The sequence below is a fragment of the Amblyomma americanum genome, chromosome 1 (genome assembly GCF_052857255.1).
Source record: "Amblyomma americanum isolate KBUSLIRL-KWMA chromosome 1, ASM5285725v1, whole genome shotgun sequence".
NCBI classification, from domain to species: domain Eukaryota; kingdom Metazoa; phylum Arthropoda; class Arachnida; order Ixodida; family Ixodidae; genus Amblyomma; species Amblyomma americanum.
Window position 1 is genome coordinate 557939953 of NC_135497.1, and position 21887 is coordinate 557961839.

At 47.0% G+C, this 21887-nt stretch overlaps 1 protein-coding gene across 7 annotated transcripts in view; it reads left to right on the top strand.

Annotated features, from left to right (window-relative positions):
* LOC144116361 (serine/threonine-protein kinase Nek7-like) overlaps positions 1–15719 on the top strand; it is a 131526-nt gene extending 115807 nt beyond the window's left edge. For all 7 annotated transcript variants that reach the window (XM_077651136.1, XM_077651132.1, XM_077651133.1 and 4 more), the window contains 2 exons: positions 12221–12334; positions 14599–15719. In XM_077651136.1, coding sequence (XP_077507262.1) covers positions 12221–12334; positions 14599–14742 — 258 coding nt within the window. In that variant the 3' untranslated portion in view covers positions 14743–15719. The remainder of the gene's footprint in view (positions 1–12220; positions 12335–14598) is intronic.
* Positions 15720–21887: the final 6168 nt, after the last annotated feature.

A 21887-nucleotide genomic window follows, 5' to 3' on the forward strand; every position in this document is an offset into this window, starting at 1 on the left:
AGTGCCCTTATCGAGCAACTCTTGCAGCGCCGCGTCAACCGCCTGCCGTTTGGCGGGGCTGACCAGTCTGGGATTGTATTTCCAAGGCTGTGCGTCCGCTGTTTCGATGCGGTGCTGCACCAGTTGTGTGCAGCCGGGGTGGTCCGTAAATATCTCCTTGAAGTCGCTAACAAGGAGAAGATGCGGCTGCGCTCACGCTCTGTCAAGTCACCCGCGTTTGCGAGGAGACTGTGTAATTTCGTGTCCTTGTCCGCACAAAAGCCGCGGTGTCGGGGACAGGCCGCAGCTAATGACTCCAGCGGCTGGGGGGGAGCGTTGTTCTCTCGGGAGACATTCCTCCTCTCCACTTCGACGTTTGACATCCGAGCAGCCGCGGCGGGCGCGGTAGCGAACGGCTTGAGTGGCGTGAACGGGCTTTCCCGGTAGCCGCCGTTGCCGATGTCAGCTACGATTGCCGATTTTGCCAAGAAATCTCGTCCGAGAATGGCGGGGACCATGAGTCCAGGCAGGTGAATGAAGTGGTGTCATCGTCTACGCTGATTCCATCGCACGACAAGGCACGCATCACCACCGGAGCACGCCTTTCCCCGCACGAGTTGGAGGGGCACGTTGCGCTTTTGTAGCTGAATGCCCTTCCGTCCCGGATCACTCTCCGAAGCATATCACGCTCACTCGTGCCAGTTGTCTGACCTTACTGGACGAGAGCCAGCAAAAAGTGGTTAGCGCTCGTTTGATCGCTGGTAGCCACTGTACTTGGGGATCGGAGTTCTGATCCGCGGGCTGGGCTGTGCGGATTGCAGTGCTTGCTGTAACGCGCTTGCCAGAACTTCGGCGAGATTTGTCGCGTTTGCGGGTGTCTCGCTGTCAAGAGCTGTGATGAGCGGTGACCTCGTCACATGTTGCGCGGTCTCGGTTGTGCTGTTTGGCAGGTGTGAGACGAAGGGCGATGTGCCCGCCTGTTCCCAGGCGGCACGCGCCGATGATGGGTGAGCGCCAAGGCCTGGCGTGCTGATACCATGGCATCTGGTGGAGTTTTCTGGCATCCACGGTGTCCTGTACGTCGCGCCTGCGGCGGTGTGTCGTCCCGTCTGTTGAGCTGAGTCCGCTGCTGGAGTGCCTGGGGCAGGGCATTCCCTAGACCCCTGGCCGAGCTCTGTGGGCCACATCAGATCAGGCAGTGTAGACTGCGGATCCACCATGTTTGCCGGGAGCGAGTTGCTCAAGCGCGTCTGCGCATGAGAACCACGTTGAGGCGCCAGTTGTGGGGGTTCTTTCTAGGCCGTCGAGCCTCCTTTGAGGTCTAGGCCGTGAACTCCGAGCTCCCGGTATCGCACACCACGCGCGGCCATTCTCATGGTGGCGCAGCGGAAAAGCGAAATTAACACAACACGGAACAGGACGCTTTCCCGGGTTTATTGGGTTCTCCCAAAGTCGCTGGCTGCTTGAATCTTTGTCTGCGACCCTTGCTGTCTGGCTTGATCGTGCAGCTGACGGGGCAAGATGACGACAGCCAAGAGGGAAGAAGGGAGGTAATTACCTGACGTCCTCTCGCTGTCGCGGCTCATTGTCGCGTCTCTCTCCGGCCACGGCCGGTACCCGCCGATCTCGGCGCACTTGCCCGTTGGCACATTCGGCCAATCAGCGACCGCTTCGGCGGCGCCTGGCGGTGCGCGTTTGCGACCGGTTTTGAGGAAGGAGGCGGCGCAGCGCTGTCGAGCAGACCTTCTGGCTACTCGCCCGTGGGGAAGGAGGAAAGCGTCCGCTTTCCTGCGCCTCCACGGTGCGCCTCGCCGTCCAGGGAAGGGTACGGCACTCCGAAACTCCCACACTGAAAAGAGCATTTGGTACTGGCGGAGGCAGAAGCTGCTTATCACAACTTGTGGCAACCAGAAGAAAACATCATGCCGTGGGCGGACCGCAGCGTATCCGGAATTGGAAGGAAAGGTTGCGGAATTTGTCCGGCAGCAGCGTGCAAGATCGCTGCCTGTGACTGGCGAATGCATCCGTGTGAAAGCAGTAGAGATCATGGCACAGAGCGGTGAAAGAAGCGAGAGTAAGCGCATGTGTACAAATGCGCGTACCTCGTTTGTTTTCGCCGCTCCGGGCCATGATGATAAGGTGCTGACAAACATGCGGGTTGATGGGTGCACGATACTGTTAAATTGTCCAGGTGTACATACACCCTTTGCCCGTAAAGTTTCGAGACCGAGTTCATTAAAAAAAAATGCGTTTAACATTGAAATCATTTGTGCAGCACCCCTTCGAAAGTCTCCCTTGCAGTCTATACAGTTAAACCTCGATATAACGAAGTCGGAAAAATCGGCACTTTACTTCGTTAAATTGAAATTTCGTTACGCCGAAATTCGCCTCCCAGCATGCAAAGGAACTTCCAAAACGTGTTGTGAGTGCGGTGCACGCACGGCAAAACGCTTTATTAATGGTGAAAATAGACTGTTATCTTTTTCTGCGCTTTTTTCTTCATCAACAAAGGCGTCACACGTCGTTCGTATGCCCAGAGTGACTGGATGGCATCTTGGTCTTCTTCTGCGCTAGCAAACCGCTTGAGCACGTCAATCGCGTCGGCCACTTCGCGAGTGGTTGGGATGTCGCACTCATCGTCGGCTTCGCCTTCGCTGTCGTCTTGAGAGTTTCCCAACACGTCGTTCACGTTCGTTTCCACCGTCACCTCCTCCGTCGCGAGGACACAGGAGTCTCCAAAAAGATAGTCATCCAGCTCGACTCCTTCCGGGATGGCACCGTCGCTGCGAAGACGCTGCCACCTCTCATCAAGCGCCTCTTCTTCCAGCGCGGGCAAGTCCGCTTCAGAACTAGCTGCTTCAGCTGTCTTGAAGCCCGCTTTGCGGAAGCAATTATCAAAAATCTCCTTTGAGGTGGAGTTCCAGGACGCGGACAACATCTCAAGGGCCTGAAACAAGTCCACTTTAGTGGGGCGTTCTAGTCGGAGGTCAAGCAGCAGCTTGTCAATTAGCCGCCGGCGATATGCACACTTTACGCTGTTTATTATGCCCTGGTCCAGGGGCTGAATTAGTGACGTGCAGTTCGGCGGCAGAAACTTCACCTCAACTTGCGACAGTTCTAAATCTTTAATGTGGTGTGCGGAGCAGTTATCCAAGATGACGCACACTTTGCGTCCAGCGGTTTTCATGTCCGCGTCGAAGGCTTGCAGCCAGCGACGGAAAATATCACGCGTCAGATGCGTACTGTATTTCCAGCTGGCGCGAATTGCTGAAGCACCGCGGCTTCTTGCTGCGCCCTATCACGAGCGGCACACGCTTGTCGCTGCCATCCATGTTGGCACAAAGCAAGACCGAGATGCGCAGTTTGCTATGTTTCCCACCGTGACACTTTTCACCTTTTAATGCCAACGTACGACACGGCAGCATCTGATAGAACAATGCCGTTTCGTCGGCGTTGTAGACGTCGGCTGGATCATAGTGCGCCAAGATCTTCGGCACTTCTGTGTCGACCCAAGAAGCCGATCCTGTCGTGTCAGCTGATGTTGATTCACCACTTAAGATTTTGCCCACGATAGCATGACGGGCTTTGAAGCGGTGCAGCCACCCGCTGCTGGCCTGAAAATCGTCGTGGCCGAACAGACAGGCAAAATTCCTCGCCTTTTCTTGCAGTAATGCGCCGCATATGGGAATGTTCTGTTCCCTAACCGACACAAACCATGCAAAGACCGCCTTATCCACATCTTCGAAAGTGGGAACCTTCAACCTTTTTCGTTGAGCGTTTGTTCCGTTCTTCAGGGATTCGAGGATAGAGTCTTTTGCTTTCAAAATCGTCGAAAGGGTGCTCTGCGGTATGCCGAACCGGACGGCGACATCCTTCTTCTTTTCACCATTTTCCACGGCTTTGAGCACATTCGCCTTTTCTTCAAGAGCTAGGACTTTGCGTTTCCCACTCATTCTTTCCGAGATGTCAGACGCGCGCACAAAAACACAGCGCGAGACACATCGACGCGTACACTTCAGCAGCACAAAACCGTCAGAAAACTTGCCGTGCACGCTTCGGTGGCAAGGCCTAGACTGCGTGGGCGAGAAAACTGCGCGACTGAATGTGTCGATGCTAGTGTCCTCTAGCGGACTTACTCGACACAACGTTCGGCAGTGTCACCCGTGCTACCCCAGATGGCGCGGCAAACGGCACCTTATGGTGCCTTGTGGTGCAGCATGGATGGCGAACACCTTGTGGTCATCCATGCTGGTCTCAATGATGTACTGCAGGGGAGGAGCCAGAATCTTGAGACGCAGTTGGAGGTGGGGATGCGTAGGCTTAGAGAGGCCTCTGAGAGTGTGCATGTGACCATATGCACAATCCCAGAGGTCCAGAGGCAGGCTCGCGAAACGGAAAGGAGGGTCGTGGAGACTAATCGGCTAATTAGGCTATTGAGTCGACGACTAAGATACGAGGTGATGGAGGTCAACAGGGAAGTGTACGAGGTTAGGCCCCACCCTTTTGCACAGGATGGCATCCACTACGGTGGGGCCACTGGCAAGAAGGTGGGTAGTAGGATAGGTCGCCAGGCAACAGCTTTTTTGGGGGGACCCAGAGCTCTGAAGGAACCAGTGTAGAGAAGGAAGAATTAAGATCAAACGGACAATGGAACCATAGGGGAAGAAAGAGACGCAAGCGCAAGGGCCAAGTTAATTCAGATATAGGTTTCATTAACATGCAAGGTGGCAGGAATAGACTGAAATGGGAGGAAATAGAAGAACAGTTAAGACAGGAGGAATTAATGGTATATGGTTTAGCGGAAACACATCTTAGAGACATGGAGCAACCACCCTGTAACCCAGACTACGCATGGGAATATTGCAATAGAACAGAGGGCAGCAGAAAGGGAGGTGGAATTGGGGCATTCATTCATAAAAGTATGAATTTTCAAAGGGTTAGACTGGGATGCAGGGAACATTTATGGCTAAAAGGAACAGTGGCAGGCAAGCAAACACTCCTTGGCTTTGTATACCTGTGGACAGGGGTTAATGCCAAAGAGGAAAACAGGAAAATGTTAGAATGTATTGCAAGCGACATTGATGAGCTAGGAGGACAGGGCGAGATAATTATATTAGGCGACATGAATGCACACATAGAAGACCTGGATGGGTACACGGATTCGACAGGAAGCATGCTGCAGGACATGTGTGACAGGCATGATTTAGTTGTATGCAACAGCACCGAGAAGTGTGAAGGGCTCATAACATGGGAGGCGGGGAGTCTGCACTCGACGATAGATTATGCACTAATGTCACAGAGGATGTATAATAGATTAGCGGTAATGAGCATAGTTGAACATGGTTCCAGAAGTCTAGGTAGTGACCACAAGCGTATCAAGTTGAGCTTCAGAAGAAAAAGCAATGCAGGACTGAAGCAAGATGAACAATCAGGGGGGAATTTTTACTCAGAAAAGCAATTGGAAGTAGCAGCCAAACAAATCGAGAAAGTAATTTTTGAGGATAGTGAAACAGAATGGACTTATACCAAATTAACTCGATTACTGGAGCTAGAGCTAGCTAAGGTGCGAGTAAAGCTAAAAGGGAAAAGATGCAAACCCAAGAGTTGGTGGGATGAGGAGGTCAAGAGGGCAATAGAAAAGCGCAAGGAAGCATCCAGGGAACACAGATATTCCAAGAAGAGGGGGGAACCAAAACCCGAAGTAGACAGAAAATGGGATACCTTCATAAAGTGTAGAAGGGAGGCATCCTATTTGATTAATGAGAAAATTAGAAGAAAGGGTGCCCAATGGATGTCAAAAGTAAATAAAAAGGATAGAAAAGCAGCCCAAAAATTCTGGAAGCATCTAAATGCAATGAGTAATAAAACTAGGCTAGAACAAAGGTTTATTGTTACAGATGAAGGTATTCGACTAGAAGGGGATGAAGCAATAAAACACATAGGAACAAGGATGACGGAAAAATTTTCAGCAAAGCACGTGGTACATAATTTATCGAAGGAGGATAGACCGGTTACAGCAATAGCTTCACTTGAGCAAGGAGAGTGGGAAAGGGCAGAGAAGAAGGTTCCTAGTGGCACATCAACAGGACCAGATGGTATCCCGATTATGTTGATAAAGAAGTTAGGACCAAAATCCAAGCAAACATTAATACAGGTAGTGAACAAAATGATAGTGGATGAGAAAGTTCCCGATGAATGGCGATTAAGTAGAATGAACATGATATATAAGGGAAAGGGGGACAAAGCAGACGTAAGTAACTGTCGCCCCATAACAGTGACATCTGTGGTTTACAGGGTGGTGATGCAAATTATAAAGGATAGACTGCAGGCTTGGGTGGAGAACGAGGGGGTGTTAAGGGAACTACAGAATGGGTTCCGGAAACAAAGGAGGTTGGACGACAATCTATTTTCATTGACACAGTGTATAGAAATTGCGGAAAAGGAACATAGGCCCTTATTGCTAGCATTTCTGGATATTAGGGGAGCCTATGACAACGTTACTCAGGAGCATTTGTGGGACATATTGGGCACATTGGATGTGGAAAATGGAGTAATTAATCTTTTAAAAGATATATATAGAGGTAACAGAGTGCTCATAAAATGGGAAAAAAATGTATCAGGGCCTGTAGAGATACAGCGGGGGCTTAGACAAGGATGTCCTCTGTCCCCTTTGTTGTTCATGTTGTACCTGCAAGGTTTGGAGGCCAAGCTAGAGGGGAGTGGACTAGGTTTCAACCTATCTTTTTTTCAAGCAAGGGGAATTGATTAAACAAACATTACCGGGACTAATATATGCGGACGATATAGTGATAATGGCTGACAACAAGGAAGACCTGCAGAAGTTGTTAGACATATGCAGTACAGAGGGAGATAGATTAGGCTTCAAGTATAGTAAGGAAAAATCTGCAGTCATGACATTTAATGAAGAGGGCGACGAGCATAGAATACAGGAGTTCGTGCTAAAAGTAGTGAATGAGTACAAGTATCTTGGGGTGTGGATAAATAACAGTGTTGAGTATCTGACAGAGCATGAAAAATATGTAATGAATAAAGCTAGTAGGAATGCAGCTGTCATGAAAAATAGGGCACTGTGGAATTACAATAGGTATGAGGTGGTAAGAGGAGATCTGGAAAGGGGTGATGGTCCCTAGCCTGACCTTCGGGAATGCGGTCCTGTGTATGAGGCCAGATGTTCAAGCAAGGCTGGAAATTAGGCAATGGGGAGTAGGGAGGTTAGCTTTGGGAGCACATGGCAATACACCAAATCAGGGGGTACAGGGTGATATGGGATGGGCGTCTTTCGAGAGCAGAGAGGCTAGCAGTAAGATAGCATTTGAGGAACGATTGAGAAGGATGGAGGAAAAGCGGTGGGCTAGGAAAGTTTTCAGATACCTGTATATAAAGAATGTTGACACGAAATGGAGAAAGCGAACTAGACAATTGACAAGCAAATATCTGGACAGCAGTAAGGGGGCAAATCAGCAATTATCGTTTAAGAAAAAGGTTAAAGGAACAGAGAGAGCTTTGTGGAAAACAGGGATGCTGACGAAATCGGCACTAGAAACATACCGGACCTTTAAACAGGAAATTGTCAAAGAAAATATCTATGATAATTGTAGGGGAAGTTCTTTGTTGTTTGAGGCCAGGACTGGAGTTTTGCGGACTAAGACGTATAGAGTCAGGTATCAGGAGATAGACACTTTGTGCATTGCGTGCGGAGAGGAGGAGGAAACGGCTGAACACTTGATACTTTTCTGTAAAGGGCTTCACCCTACAGTGGAAGGCAGCGGGGCTGACTTACCCAAGGCATTGTGGTTTAGGGATAGTGAAGGGAAAGTGGATTTTAAGAGGTTAGAAGTAACCAAGCGAAGGTTATCTGATTGGTGGCTAAAAGCAAGACAGGAGTAAAATTTCACAAGACATGGCTAGGTGGCTTGAGCCACCGCCCGATGTAAAGGGTTCAGCCGTATCCATCCATCCATCCATCCATCCATCCATCCGTCATCATCATTGTGATTGCCAGCCATGTACAGCTGCGCCGCGGCCGTTTTTAGGGGCGCAGGTTAGTGCGCGCACACTTTTCAACCACTAAACTTCGCAGTATACTTTTATTAAATTATTTTGGTTCATCTCGAGCCAGCAACAAAATTTTGTTACGTTGAAAGTGCACCAGAACTACTTCGTTATACAGAGGTTGAAAATACATTGTGTTCTATGGAAGCGAAGTTATAGAAACTGAAATACTTCGTTACATCGAGGATTTCGTTACACTGAAGTTCGTTACATCGAGGTTTAACTGTATACAGCTTCCAACGCTTCTTGAGGTCTTGGAAACAGTTGAAAAACGCTTCTTTTGGCAGGGCTGTCAGCTCCTTTGTCGTGGCGTCTTGAATGGCCTCCACGCTCCCCATCCAGCGACGCTTTAGGGCTCTCTTCACACGAGGAAACAGGAAAAAATCGCATGGGGAGAGGTCACGGAAGTATGGCGGATGGGGAAATACAGTAATGCTGTGCTTGGCGAGAAATTTTGTCACGCTGAGAGCAGTGTACGGCCTTGCGTTATAGTGGAAAAGGCTGCATTGTCCAGATGCCCATAAGTCAGGACTACGGCGTCGCAATGCGTCACGCATGTGTTGGAGCACGCGGATATAAAACTCCTGATTTACCGTCTGCCCTTGTGGGACGAACTCATGGTGGATGACACCTCTGGCATCGAAGAAAACTATCAGCATCGTCTTTGTTTTGGTCTTCTGTCGCCGCACCTTTCTCGATGCCAGAGAGCTTGTGGACCGCCATTCGGCGCTCTGCCTCTTTGTTTGAGGATCGTATTGAAAACACCATGTTTCGTCTTCAGCAATGATGCTGTCGACGAATGCAGCATCCTTCTCTGCCTCGGAGAGCAAATCAGCGCTCACTGATGCCTGCATGTCCTTCTGGTCCTGTGTGAGGGAGTGCGGCACAAGTCTGGCATTCAGCTATGCAAAATTTGGTGGCATGTTGTCTTACTAATCTCAAGAGCATCTCGTAGCATGGGGACTGTAATGGTGCGGCCTTGCTGTACGATTTCCCTAATCCGAGCCACGTTGTTTTCATTCCGTGAGGTTGAAGGGCACCCCTGCCTTGTGTCGTCTTTCACCGACGTTCTCCCCGAAATGAACCTCTTGTGCCATTCGAAAACTCGCGCCCGCGATAATGTCTCGGCGTAAGCGTCACGAAGGAGCTCAAACGTCTGTGTGGCTATCTTGCCAAGCTTCACAGAGAATTTTATGTTTACACGCTGTTCCAGGTGGACATCTATCTCTCTACATTCACTCACAGTAGAATGTGCAGACGACTAATGTCAACATATTTTTCTACATGTAGTGACATCTAGCGGCTGCCACAGCAATTAACATAAATAGCTCAGGTTAGCCCGAAAGTTGTGGCGCTACACATATGCACCAACTTTTGTTTTGGGGAATCATTTCTGCCCAAGATGCTTAACACACAAAACCTAATCAGTTTTAAAAAGGCGCAAGCAGAAGCATGGCACGTCCATCACAGTGCTGCAAAAACTTCGTGGCAAAACTGTGTATCATTCATTAACAGTTCAATTGCATCCGAATGAGTGGGGGAACAAGTTTGTAAACTTAATGGCAGCTTTTCTCTTTTCACAATTCTTTTTCTGATAGCTTACAATGCTTACAATATTACCGAAAGCCAGACTTAATAGGGAAACATTTCTCCAAAGTTTATAGTTCCTCGCACTACACATAGTCTTTTTTGAAGTGCGAGGACATAACAACTGCTGACAAGTAGCAATACAAACCTTACAATAATTTTATTACACCGTGAGAAATCATTACAGTACTGTCCACTGCCAAACAGACACCACCCGGCCCTGATGAAATACAATACGAAATGATTGCCTACTTGTCTAAAGCTGCTGTAGATGCTCTTCTGAAATCCTTTAACAAAATATGGGAATCTGGAAAATGCCAGAGGCTTGGAAAAAGGCCTTGATAGTGCCACTCCTGAAACCTCGAAAGCCGCCTACCTCGGCAGGCCAATAGCTCTCGCGAGTTGTCTTGCCAAATGTTTTGAAAGTGTCCTAAATATTAGATTAATGTCTACTCTTGAATCGTGTGAACTTCTTGATATCAACCATTGTGGATTTAAAAAAGCATGTTCTACAAAATGACCATCTCGTCCACCTTGAAAACAAAATCCCTTGTTATGTTCTTCTGCTGATAACACCCTCTGTCATGCGGAACGTATTGTTGTGTTATCTTGTTCATGATGACGCGTATGAAAAATCCTCGTATCAGGGGACAATATATGCGCCACAGCAGAATGCTGCACGTGCTTTACCTGCCCGGCTGCCGCGACGGAATAAAGGCATTCTTGACAAGCTTCAGCGTTGCCGCTTTCTCATCATTCATCGAATCGTCCAGAAACGTAAGCATGTTCTACAAATGACAGTCTCATTCACCTTGAAGACAGAGTCCCTGAAGCGTTTATATACAGACTGTCTGACAGTATATTTTGACATGGAAAAGGCTAACGATACCACCTGAAGGTTTGGGATTCTTTCCGACCTAGCGGACCTAGGTATCAGTGGCAGGATGATTAACTTCTTCAAATATTTTCTTTCCGACTGTTCATTTCTTGTGTGCCTAGATTCCATTCCTTCGAAAGAATTCATTCAGGAAAATGGGGTACCACATGAGTGTATTCCAAGTGCCATGCTCTTCATTGTAAAAATGAATTCCATATCTAAAATAATTCCGCAGTCTATTATGTATTCCGTCGGCTCATATGAGTACTTAGGCCCTTTCTGCAGAATATCCTTGATGTCCTCTGGAAGTCTGGCGCCTCCGAGCACGGTGACTTGATTTTGTTCGAGGCTTTTTCCTTTGCTCTTAACAGGGAAGCTGAGGCGTGCTCGCTGCCACAGAAACTCTGTGCTTTGGGCTGCGAGCCTCTTATAGTCCTGTAATTTCCTGGCTTCTCCACGGCTGCAACACTCGTCCTGGATGATACATCTGAGACAGTCCTGGTACAACCTCACTTGTCTTGCCTACGCGTCGTGCGTGGCCCCAGGAAGGCGCCAGTCCACCAATTAAGGCCTGAACCTCTAGCGGGATTATTCTTCTCTTGAGGCAGTACGACAGCACTCTCGACTTGCAGTTGGTGACAGCAACCAGGTTGACCAGGGTTATGGCAGAATTGTTTTTTTTCCTTCGCAATTTCCACTGGCTGACAGTGTATCACGTGGTCCATGTGAATGGTATAAATTGTGCTGGTTTTTTATGACGCAATAAAAGTTGGTAGTAGTGCCTGTCCTGTGTTTCGTGTTTCTTCTCCTCGTCCTAGTTCCGTTGCGCTTTGTCAGTCTGTGTCGTAGCAGTATGAACCAACTAGCCCACACCAAGGTCGTCTTGGCATCATTGGCCGAAAAGGAGAAGGAAGAGACGTGTAACAGAGAACTCGGGCTCCAGGATGGCTCTAGGGTTTTACAGACTGCTGGGTAGGGGTCCTGTCTCTGCCTGTGCTCAGCAACACGTTTGATGCTAGACAAAGCATGAGGAGACCGAAGCAAGCTGGGGCACAAGCGGGAGCGGTAGTTTGAGACTGCATGCGTCTGGCCACATTTGTAGAGTCCCCTGTGCTAGTTTCCAGCTAGGTCCCTCTATAGTACTGAGAACGGATGCTTAGACGAGTTGGTAAGTCATTTTTAAAACATAACAGCGCGCACTTTGACAGGGACACGAGGAAGACACGACACAGACGAGCGCCGACTTGCAACTCAGAGTTGCCAGTCAGCGCTCGTCTGTGTCGTGTCTTCCTCGTGCCCCTGTCATAGTGCGCGCTGTTCTGTTTTAAAAATATAGTACTGAGAAGACAGCCTTTTCGGTCAGTTTCTTCTCTGAACCACCTTCCCTATTTTGGGTTGAAACATTGCTAGAGGATATATAAAAAAATCTTTCACCTCAGTTGTGATCAGTTTCTGACATGAAACTTTACATCACGCACTGGGCTGCCATTTGTGCACAATGTAGCCATGTAATGTATTACGTGGGCACGAAGGGAGGGAAAAGTGACCTTGTTTTTAGTTTCATGATGTCGCCTGTCAAATTTAACAATCACATTAAGATTTCTCTCGCCTTAGTGAAGCCAGCACCTCTATCTATTCTGCTGCCAGGCATTTCCTCTTCGCTCACTGCAGTGTGCATTGTTCTTCATGTTTTCTTGTTGGCAGTTGGCAGCTCTGCAGTGCCCATTCAGCAGTGACACCAAAAACCTAGTCTCTCTTTTCAAGAAGATAGTTGCAAGTGACTACCCGCCCCTTCCAAGCAACCTTTATTCTGACGAGGTGAGTAAAAACCCATACTGTACTATTGGCTGCTGGTTTTGAAGGTTTCTTGAAAGCTACGTCAGACTAGGTCAAAAGTTCCAATTGATGTCTTAGGAGCGAATGACAGAAGCATGTGCACTTCGCAGTCATCATCAGCCTCACTACGTACTCTGCAGGACTGCCTCCAATATTTGGACCTGAACATTAAGCTGGGGGACGGAAGTGTTTGCTGGCGCTACCTTCCTAGGGCCAAGAAATATTTTTAACCGTTCGATTCGGCTCAATCAAAAACAATGGAATCAAATCAATGGAATCTGCACTCCTCAAGTCATGCTCTCGCAGGGTGAGGTAAAAAGACTGCGTAAGGCAGGGTTCCCTGACCACATCTTGACTGCCGTGACTGAGCCACCGCTGCAGAAACTCAAGGGTAGGCCAGAGGGGCAACGCCGAAAAGATTTCAGCGAAGCCAAACCAATGGTGATACCGTGTACTCACAAGGTGTCCCACAATCTAAAAATTCTCCGCCTCTTGCAAATTGGCCAAGATGTGCTCCAAGGTTAGCAGCGGTGCCAATGCAACATCTGGCTGTGGAACGAAACACACTAAGCCCTACGTACCGTGTGCCACAGGTATGGTTTACGAGATCCCCCTTTCATGTGGCAAGGTATATGTTGGTCAAACTGAGCGCTGCGTCAACCATTGTGCTCAGGAACATGAAAGATCGTTAGAAAACATGACAGATTCATTCGAAAATCTACCTGCCCATTGCCGCTCCTGCACTGATAAAAAAAAAAAAACTCAACCATGACTTGGGAAATCAAAATTCTAGAAGTAAAGATAGATTAGCTCGCGAACTGGCAGAAGCATTTTTATCACAAAGAGAGGTGACGTGTGTCAGCACCACTTCTATTTCTCTGTGAGCAACTGAACACAGGCTGCTAAAAAATATGCGACGAAGAGGAATCTACCCTCTAATTTCAGACGTTTTCATCTGTTTGATGTTTTTTTTTTTACATAGTGGAAATGCGCAGGCGTTCACCATCTTTGGGATATATATATATATATATATATATATATATATATATATATATATATATATATATATATATATATATATATATATATATATATATATATATATATATATATATATATATATATATATATATATATATATATATATATATATGCGCAACATGTGGCCTTCAGTAAACGAAATTGGAGTCAGCACCCGTCCTGTCTGTGTTTCTGTGTGGTTTGTGTTAAATTAGTGCTGTTTTGTGGGCCTCGGTTCTGGCAGTCTTGATGCCATAGGTAGCATTAGAGGGTTCTCGCACAACCTTCACCCTAACCATTCGGCCACATTCCTATGTGGCACTCATGGTAATACAGGACGTACTACGTCCGCCGCTATGGACGAGGGTGGCACTGGTGAACACTCTCAAGTTCGCTTACACTACACATAAATACCCCGAAAGCAGAGGAGTGAACAGCTGTCACCGTAGCTCAGTTGGTAGAGTACCGGACGCGAAATTCTGAGGTCGTGGGGTCGGATCCCACTGGCGGCATGTGGTTGTTTTCTTTTTCTTCTTTTAATCTGCCATTGATAAAAAACCACTAATTATTAGAAAATAAAAAATCCATCCCCTATGCTCCTGTTGGCTTCCGTCATATATGTATCCTATAAACGTTATATATAGGGGTTGGTGATATTCTGCGCATTTCTCTATCACCTGATTGACAGTGTGAATATAGTCTATTGTCGAGTATCATTTACAAAAGCCTGCCTGTTCATTTGGTTGATTGGAGTCTAAGGTTGTCCTGCCCTTTTAGCGATTGCTTTAGAAAATACCTTATACGCTAGGGACAGTAAGCTGATCGGTCTGTGATTTTTCAAGTCCTTGACATCTCGTTTTTTATGGAATAAGATAATGTTAGCATTCTTCCAAGCTTCCGGTACGCTCGAGGTCATAAGGCATTGTGTACACAGGGTGGCTAGTTTTTCTAGCACAACCTCCCCACCGTCCTTTAACAGATCTGTTGTTACCTGATCATCACCAGCTGCTTTCCCTTTTTGCATTGCTCCTAAGGCTTTCTTTGCTCTTTAGGGGGTCAAGTGCATGTGCACTTGACGCCCTCTTTATGTTGGTAGTCGTGCGTGATGTTTAAATAATCTAAACCTTTTGAGAAATAAAAAAATATATATAGCCATCTAGTCAGGGCAGGTCAGAAGAGAGAAGTGACTTCTACAGTGTGCCTGTATCTGTTGTTTGTTCTTCCAGCTGCGTGCCCTGGTTTCGGTCTGCATGGATCCAAACCTCATGAAGCGCCGGGACATGAGCTATGCTTGCACCGTGGCCACCCAGATGTATGAGCGCTTTGTGCGAGCAGCTGCATGCAAGATGCAGACTCCATCCTTGACCTGATGTGATCTCAACTGGCAGCAGCGGCATTGGCTTTCTTGTCACACATGTTAGCACATTAGATGCGAAATTTGGTCGGCACTGGAAAGGGCATAGTAGCATGTTCAGGCACCGCTCATGTGATTGGATGTGAGGTCAGGCCTTTAGCCAGTCAACTAGTAGCCTAGCTGTGGCACTGCAACTGTGTGTGCAGTTCCCTCTGGATGGTGAAAATGTAGCTGCCTTCAGTAGTGCTCAGTAAAGACTAAAGATGAACAAGTCCTGTCAAAAGCCAACATGCCAATAGTGCAGGACCCTTCCCCTCTGGCTTATGGCAAAGTACGCAGACAGCCCATTATGAGAATTCGATGCAGACCTTCAGCTTTTGTAGAAAGGCACAGTGTGAAGCTCATGAAATTCGTTTCCATCTGTTGATTACTGCGCACAGAATATCGTGCAATGTTGCCAGGTTTGGAGGCCCAAGTTACTGTTGAAATGGTAATGGATTCGAGATGGCAGGTGTGTGGCCGCAACATTCTATTGCAGAACAACAAATCCCAGACAACAGGAAATACTCAAGAATATTTTACCTCCATATTGCATTATCCACAAATTATAGCAGAATAACAGCGAGTGTTTTCGTGCTATTGCGGTGCTTCCCATATTGCAGGTGCCACTTTAATTTCTTGCTGTGACTTCAGAATGTTCTTGCATCACACTGGTTGAATGTGGGATAAAGTCAGCTGCTATGATGCTTGGTTGCACGTTTTTCTAATGCATGTTATAGTAAGGCAAGTTTAATTCAAGCGATCTTTTAGCATTGTGTACATCTTTGAAAATCCTATTTTGTGTGCACACACATTTATTTTCATACCTTTACAAGGCTGTAGCTGCCTGAGCAAGTCATAGGAGCCCAGCAGCTTTCTGTTGACAGTCACGTTATAGCACATATTTTGTGAAAGATTTTGAATAAAGGACTTTACTTCAGCAGGTTTCCAGAATGTTGACCACGATTGATGAGTATCTGTTAAGTGTGCATGGCATGTTAGTCACTTCCTTCAAGCAGTTGCAGTGGTTTTACAAGGTAATTCACATTCTTGTCTCTTGACTCCAGTGTAGGGGAGTTCTAAAGACATTCTTTAAGGACCTCAAAGACTTTCAGTAATCTGTCGCTGTAAGATAACAAACGAAGAGGAACACTTCAACTCAGTACAGCCCCGCCTAAAGTCTCAAGGTGACGGTGCTTGGTGCCAACACGTATGAGCCCCCATACCCAAGTTGTTATCGGCAGGTAGAAACTGCATACGGTGGCAGTGGGGGTCTTGATCAAGACGTGGCTGACGCCCCCCTCCTAAAAAAATGATCTGTCGAAAACAGGTTCGCACCGAAGCAATGTATTTATCACCTCAAGTTTTAATGTGCACTCAGTTCGGCAAAAGCCTCTGCTCGAAAGGAAGGTATGAGGAATATGATGGAAAGAATCTTTCGTCTGGAGGTCTACTCATCCAAGTGAAGACAAAACAGCTATGCTACTGAGCCAACACAACCTGGTTGATCTGCATACAGTAGACTCTCATTACTTCAAACTTCAAGGGCCAAGGGATTTTTGTTTGAATTACAGGTGCACATTAATATGATCACAGACTAAATATGTGATTTGCTTTATAGACATTTAAGCATATAAATAGCAATGCAAACATAGCTGAATGCTTTAGCGCAACATAAAATGTGGGTGAAATGCATTGATGCCTTTACTCAACCAGCAGTCTGACTGTTTGCATGGTTGAAGAAAAGTTATCAGTGATGTATTGGTTCCCAGTAGAGTAAAACCACATTAATTGGTAGATCATGGGACTGAAAAGAGGTCCGAATTATCGGAAGTTCTGACAGTCGAATGGCTGCAAAAAAAAAAAAAAAACTTTCAGGAACAGTTTAGCAGAGCAACAAATTCAACATGAAACGATAACCAATAGTCGTCTCCTTTTTCGTGAAAACTGCGCTGCAGTGGCGATTTTCCGCAATTACGTCATGGTGTTCTGCTTGCCCACTGTCGTGAATATCAAAGGAGAACTTCAAAATGGTAAGGCCTTCTGTCGCCTCTGTCACAGGTGCGACGCAGTGGCAATGGAGCCACCACACAACGAGCAGCTCGCAATGACCGCGCATTTTCGGTACACGTGGAGGGAAGCGAAGGGAGCGCAGATTTGCACCGGAACAAAGTGACGCCTAAAAAAACCGACGCCCAAATCAGCCTCTGAAAAGGTGGGCAGCTGACCTTGGCTCCCTTATGGGCGGCTCATAGCCGATATCGTCGTGGGTGCATCGACCGGTCGACTCCAATCAACACGGCCGGCGTTGTTGCGTATTACGACTACCGCTCTCATTACTAAAACGCGACTAAAAAGCTCACAATGCCACCACATTGCCCCGCTCCTATTGGTCGGCGTTGGCCGGCGCACATATTACATTTATTAAATTTTTGCGTCACCGCGGCGGCTGCTATTTACGTAGTGAACACGGCTGCAGTGATGACGTTGCGCACCTAATTATGCGGGCTGAAACTTGACAGCGAAAAAGGTAGCACCTAAATCGCCCACAAAGAAATGGCGGCTGTTTACAGCGTCTAATGCGTGGGTGGCCGTGCGAGCAACGGTCTAGGAGAGTGCACGAAGACGATATTGACGCGCTGGACGAGTTATTAGACGTTTTTAGCATGCCGGAGACGTATACACAAGCGTCAGGCCGTGACCAAAGAGATGCCAAGGCGGATTTAAAGTGGTGGCGAAGGCTGGGCCGAAAAGTGGTTTAGCGCGACTGCAGCAACTGCAGCACAACCAGAGGATGGGGGGCAAAACACTCATATAAAGAAATGATAAAGCTACAAAATTGGAATGTAATCTGCCAATAGAAAAGAAAAACTATATTAGCACCTTGTTTTATGAAAGAGGTAAGTCATTTTATTAAAACCTGGCAAATTTTCTATTTTTGCAACACTCTTGACCTGCCCCCTATTCATGAGTGTGCGGTGCATTACAGCGCGTCTTTGCAGGCCTTGTTTCGATACCCGGCTAACCCGGCCACAGTGGCGATTTCTTATCGCCAGCTGTCTGCGATGGCGCGCCTGGTAAAGCGTATAAATTTAGCTCGCCGGTCTCAAAATGCTCCTTTTGCAAAGTTTTCGTCGTCCTTGCACGTCGCTTCTTTGTCACCGTTCGGTAAGATTTGCACCCCGCTGGACCGCTGCGGCAGTTTTCTCGGTTTTGTCGTTTCCTTCGGCGTGCGGCCAGTGCGAAGTCTTTTTCCGTCTTTGCACGCTTCGCGCTCTTCTTTTCAAGCGCTTAGCGCTTCATTTCAAGATGAGCTTGCGGCATGTGAAGAAACGATGCTCCGTGGTACACCAAGGCGGTACACTGCGACAGCGTGGATAGTACCATTGGTGTCACGCTACACCGATTCCCGCTTGACTTTCACAGGTGTGTCGTCTGCACTAGGTATGCGCGATAGCTTCGATATGGTTTCGCCGGGCTGTTCGCTCGTGTTTCATAGCTGTAACCCGTTCGTGCGTACTTGGCTTCATGTCTTTTTCAATGTATGGCATTTGCTCCTACGTTGAGCACGTTTGAGGGTGCTAAAGCTGGCTTTAACATTGCCTTGCAGATGTAAACGCACCTGCTATATTCTTTCAGCTGAAGAAATTAAATGTGAAGAATAATCCCAGTGTGCTCTATGGTCTGTGTTGATGCGCCTACTTATGTCATGTTATGTTTGCTTCAATTGAAGCTGTCGTAGCATTGTTTTCTATACTTTTCAATTTCCTAACTGACAACGTTCGTGGCACTTCAGGGCTTTTTCCTGTCTGCACTGTGACTATTGAGATGATTAGCCAACTTAAACAATACTGCTTGTGCTGCCTGTGACATGTATTTTTTGTTTGTGTGCCAAGGGTGTGCTTTGTGACTGTATTTGTTTGGTTGCTGCAATAAACAATGAATATGAAACTATGAAAACCATACTTGCCGTACTCTATTGCGAACTGTGCACTTGAGCCAGTGCTTTGTGCATCATACCTTGCTGTACTCAAAAGCTCTCAAAAGTACTAGCACCAGTATTTGCACTACGAATCATGCATGCTTCGCCAGTGTCTGGAAGTGTTGCCAAGGCGCTGCCTTTCTATGCTGCCCCTCCTTTACCAGTCACTTTCATTGCGTTCCCAATTGCACATTAACAAGGCCATAACTAGCAGAAACTCGAGCACATTTGACTGGCAAAGGTTGGGGCGCGCTGAAAGGCAGCAACCTTCGAGAGGTACGGGCTCGAAAACGCGGATTCTACAGAAAGACCGCTTTATAATTCGCGCCAAAAGCATACGTATGCGTGACGTCATTCTACGTCACGTTTGCGTAGTTTGCCCCCCAAAATCTAGGGGGCGCTGGAGTGCCCACGAGCCGCCATTTTTTGGACCAATGGGCGTCTATGGAGCCTTCGCTACCAGTGTACATCTACCTTGGAGATGCGACGGCGCTGGCGTCAGCAGTGACTTTCGTTGTGTAGGCAAAAAACGGGACCTTCCGCATTGGGTGCATGCGCCACGCTTGCGTGTTTTGGGGCACAATCCACGGCATGCCGACAAATTGTAATGCGGTTGGTTGAGCCGCAATGCAGAAGAAGGGAAGCGGCATAAGTTTCCACAAGTTTATTGCAGTCAGATAGGCGCGACGGGCAGAGGCCGTGGAGCAAAACAAGTTTGGCGGCAGATCGGCTTCGCGCCTATTACCGCCGAGCCCGTGAGTTATTACGCTGGGCTCATTTCACCGCTTGGGTTATTACATTGCGTTTCTGCATTCAAATCTAATCACCTGGTTCGTGTCTCTTCGCATCGTTGCTGTTCGGTCGCGCGGTGAACAGTGCAAAAATCAACTTCATCATCATCATTTATTAACCCTTAAGGGTCCCGTCAGGGACATTACATAAGGGGGGGGGGGGTACAGGGGTGTTCAGCCGTCATACATGAATATAAATAGAATGAATATAAATATAGAAGGAATATAAAAATACAGAAAAATGTAGAAAATATAGAATAGAGAAAAAAAGTAGAACAAGACGAAAAAAGACAGAAGTAACAAATTCAAATAATCACGTCATGACAGAGTGTAGCAGGAATATAAACAAAAACAAATTGCAACTTAGGAAGTAGCACAGGATGGTCAGTTAGCAGGGCTTGGAAGCTGGCATAGGGTGCAGGAAAAAATTATTTGTCGTTGAGATGGTCGATTAGGAGCTGTCTGAATCTGGAAGGATTAGTCTCAATGATAATGTGTTCGGGGAGGTTATTCCAGCTTTCTATAGCACTGGGAAGGAAAGATTTATTGAAATAATTGGTGGAGCCGTGCAAACGCTGTATGCTTAAGGAGTTAAATAAACGACGAGATGATCGTACCGGAGCTCGTAGAAGGTTTTCTCGAAGTGCTGGAAAGTTAAAGTACAGTTTGTGAAAAAGACAAAGAATTGAAGTTTTCCTGCGAAAGGCTAATGACTTGATGCCGAGAGATGATTTCAACGCTGTGATGCTGAGCTGAGATTTATACTGGGAGGTGATGAAGCGTGCTGCCCGATTCTGGATGGCTTCGAGTGAATCTATCAAGTAGGCTTGGTGAGGATTCCATATTGTTGAGGCGTATTCTAGTTTAGTTCGAATGTACGTTTCATATGCTAGTTGTCTGGTGGCTGCTGTGGACATGGAAAGTGATCGCCTGATGAATCCGAGTGATCTGGAGGCACTAGCTCTAGTTTCGTGATGTGATTAGCCCAGGTTAGGTTGGTTGTTATCTCGATGCCGAGGTACCGGTATGAATTAGTTTGAGACAGCGCTATGGAGTTCAGGGAGTACGAAAAATGAAGAATCGAACGTTTACGTGAGATGTGCATGAACTTACATTTAGAAACGTTGAGCTGCATTAGCCAGTCGGAACACCACTTCTGAATTCGGCTTAGGTCATCCTGTAATAATTCCTGATCACTGCTATTGTTGATGCGGCGATAAATGACGCAGTCATCCGCAAAGAGACGGACAGATGATAAAATACCAGATGGCAAATCGTTGATGAAGATTAAAAAGAGTAATGGAGCAAGAACCGATCCTTGGGGAACCCCGGAGATTACTCTAGTAGTTTGAGATGCATGACTGGCGATGACGGTGAATTGCAAGCGGTTGGTTAAGAAACAGTGGATCCAGGATAAGACAAGCGGGTCAAGTGACAGAGCTGAGAGTTTGGAAAAGAGACGCTGGTGAGGGACGCGATCGAATGCCTTGGCGAAATCTAAATAAATTATATCGGTTTGGAAGGCGGAGTCTAGATTTAGGTGAAGATCAGTTGTAAGTTCGAACAGCTGAGTTTCGCACGAAAAACCTGCCCTGAAACCATGCTGATTGGGAAAGAAGAAACGGTTGTGGTCAAGGTGAGATGCGATGTGCGAGTATATTATATGTTCGAAAAGTTTACAAGAGATACATGTCAGTGAAATTGGTCGATAATTTGAGGGGTCGGAGCGATCTGCAGCTTTGAAAACTGGGACAACTTTGCTTAATTTCCAGTCGTCTGGAATCTGACTAGTATTAAGAGACTGGGCAAAAATGAGTTGAAAGATTTGGCTCGTGAAATATTTAGTTGCTTTAAAAATCTTAGCAGGGAGGTTGTCTGGTCCAGGGGAAGTGGATATCTTTAGATTATCTATGAGTTTTAAAATTCCCTCTGCTGTGATGGTAACAGGTGGCATAGGTGCATAGTTTAGACTTGGCACGGAAACAATGCTTGCTGTTGGCTCCTGGGTAAATACGGACGTGAAATAGGAATTCATGACGTCGGAGCGCTCGGAAATTGGAACATCGGAGCCGTCTCGTGCCTTCAGGGAAATATTGTGCGAACTGTTTTTATTGGGCGTGAGCAAGTTCCAAAACTTCTTGGGGTTTACCCGCATTATCTCAATGAGATCGTGACAGTAGAATTTTCGTTTTGAAGATCGTAATAACTGCGTTTATTCGTGCAGACTTGCAAGGTATTTGTCCCACTTCCTAGCGCATCCTGATTTCTTTGCGTTACGGAATAGGCGTTTTTTCTTTCGCGACAACTTCCTCAGCGGATTTGAGTACCATGGTTTATTGGCATCCCCAC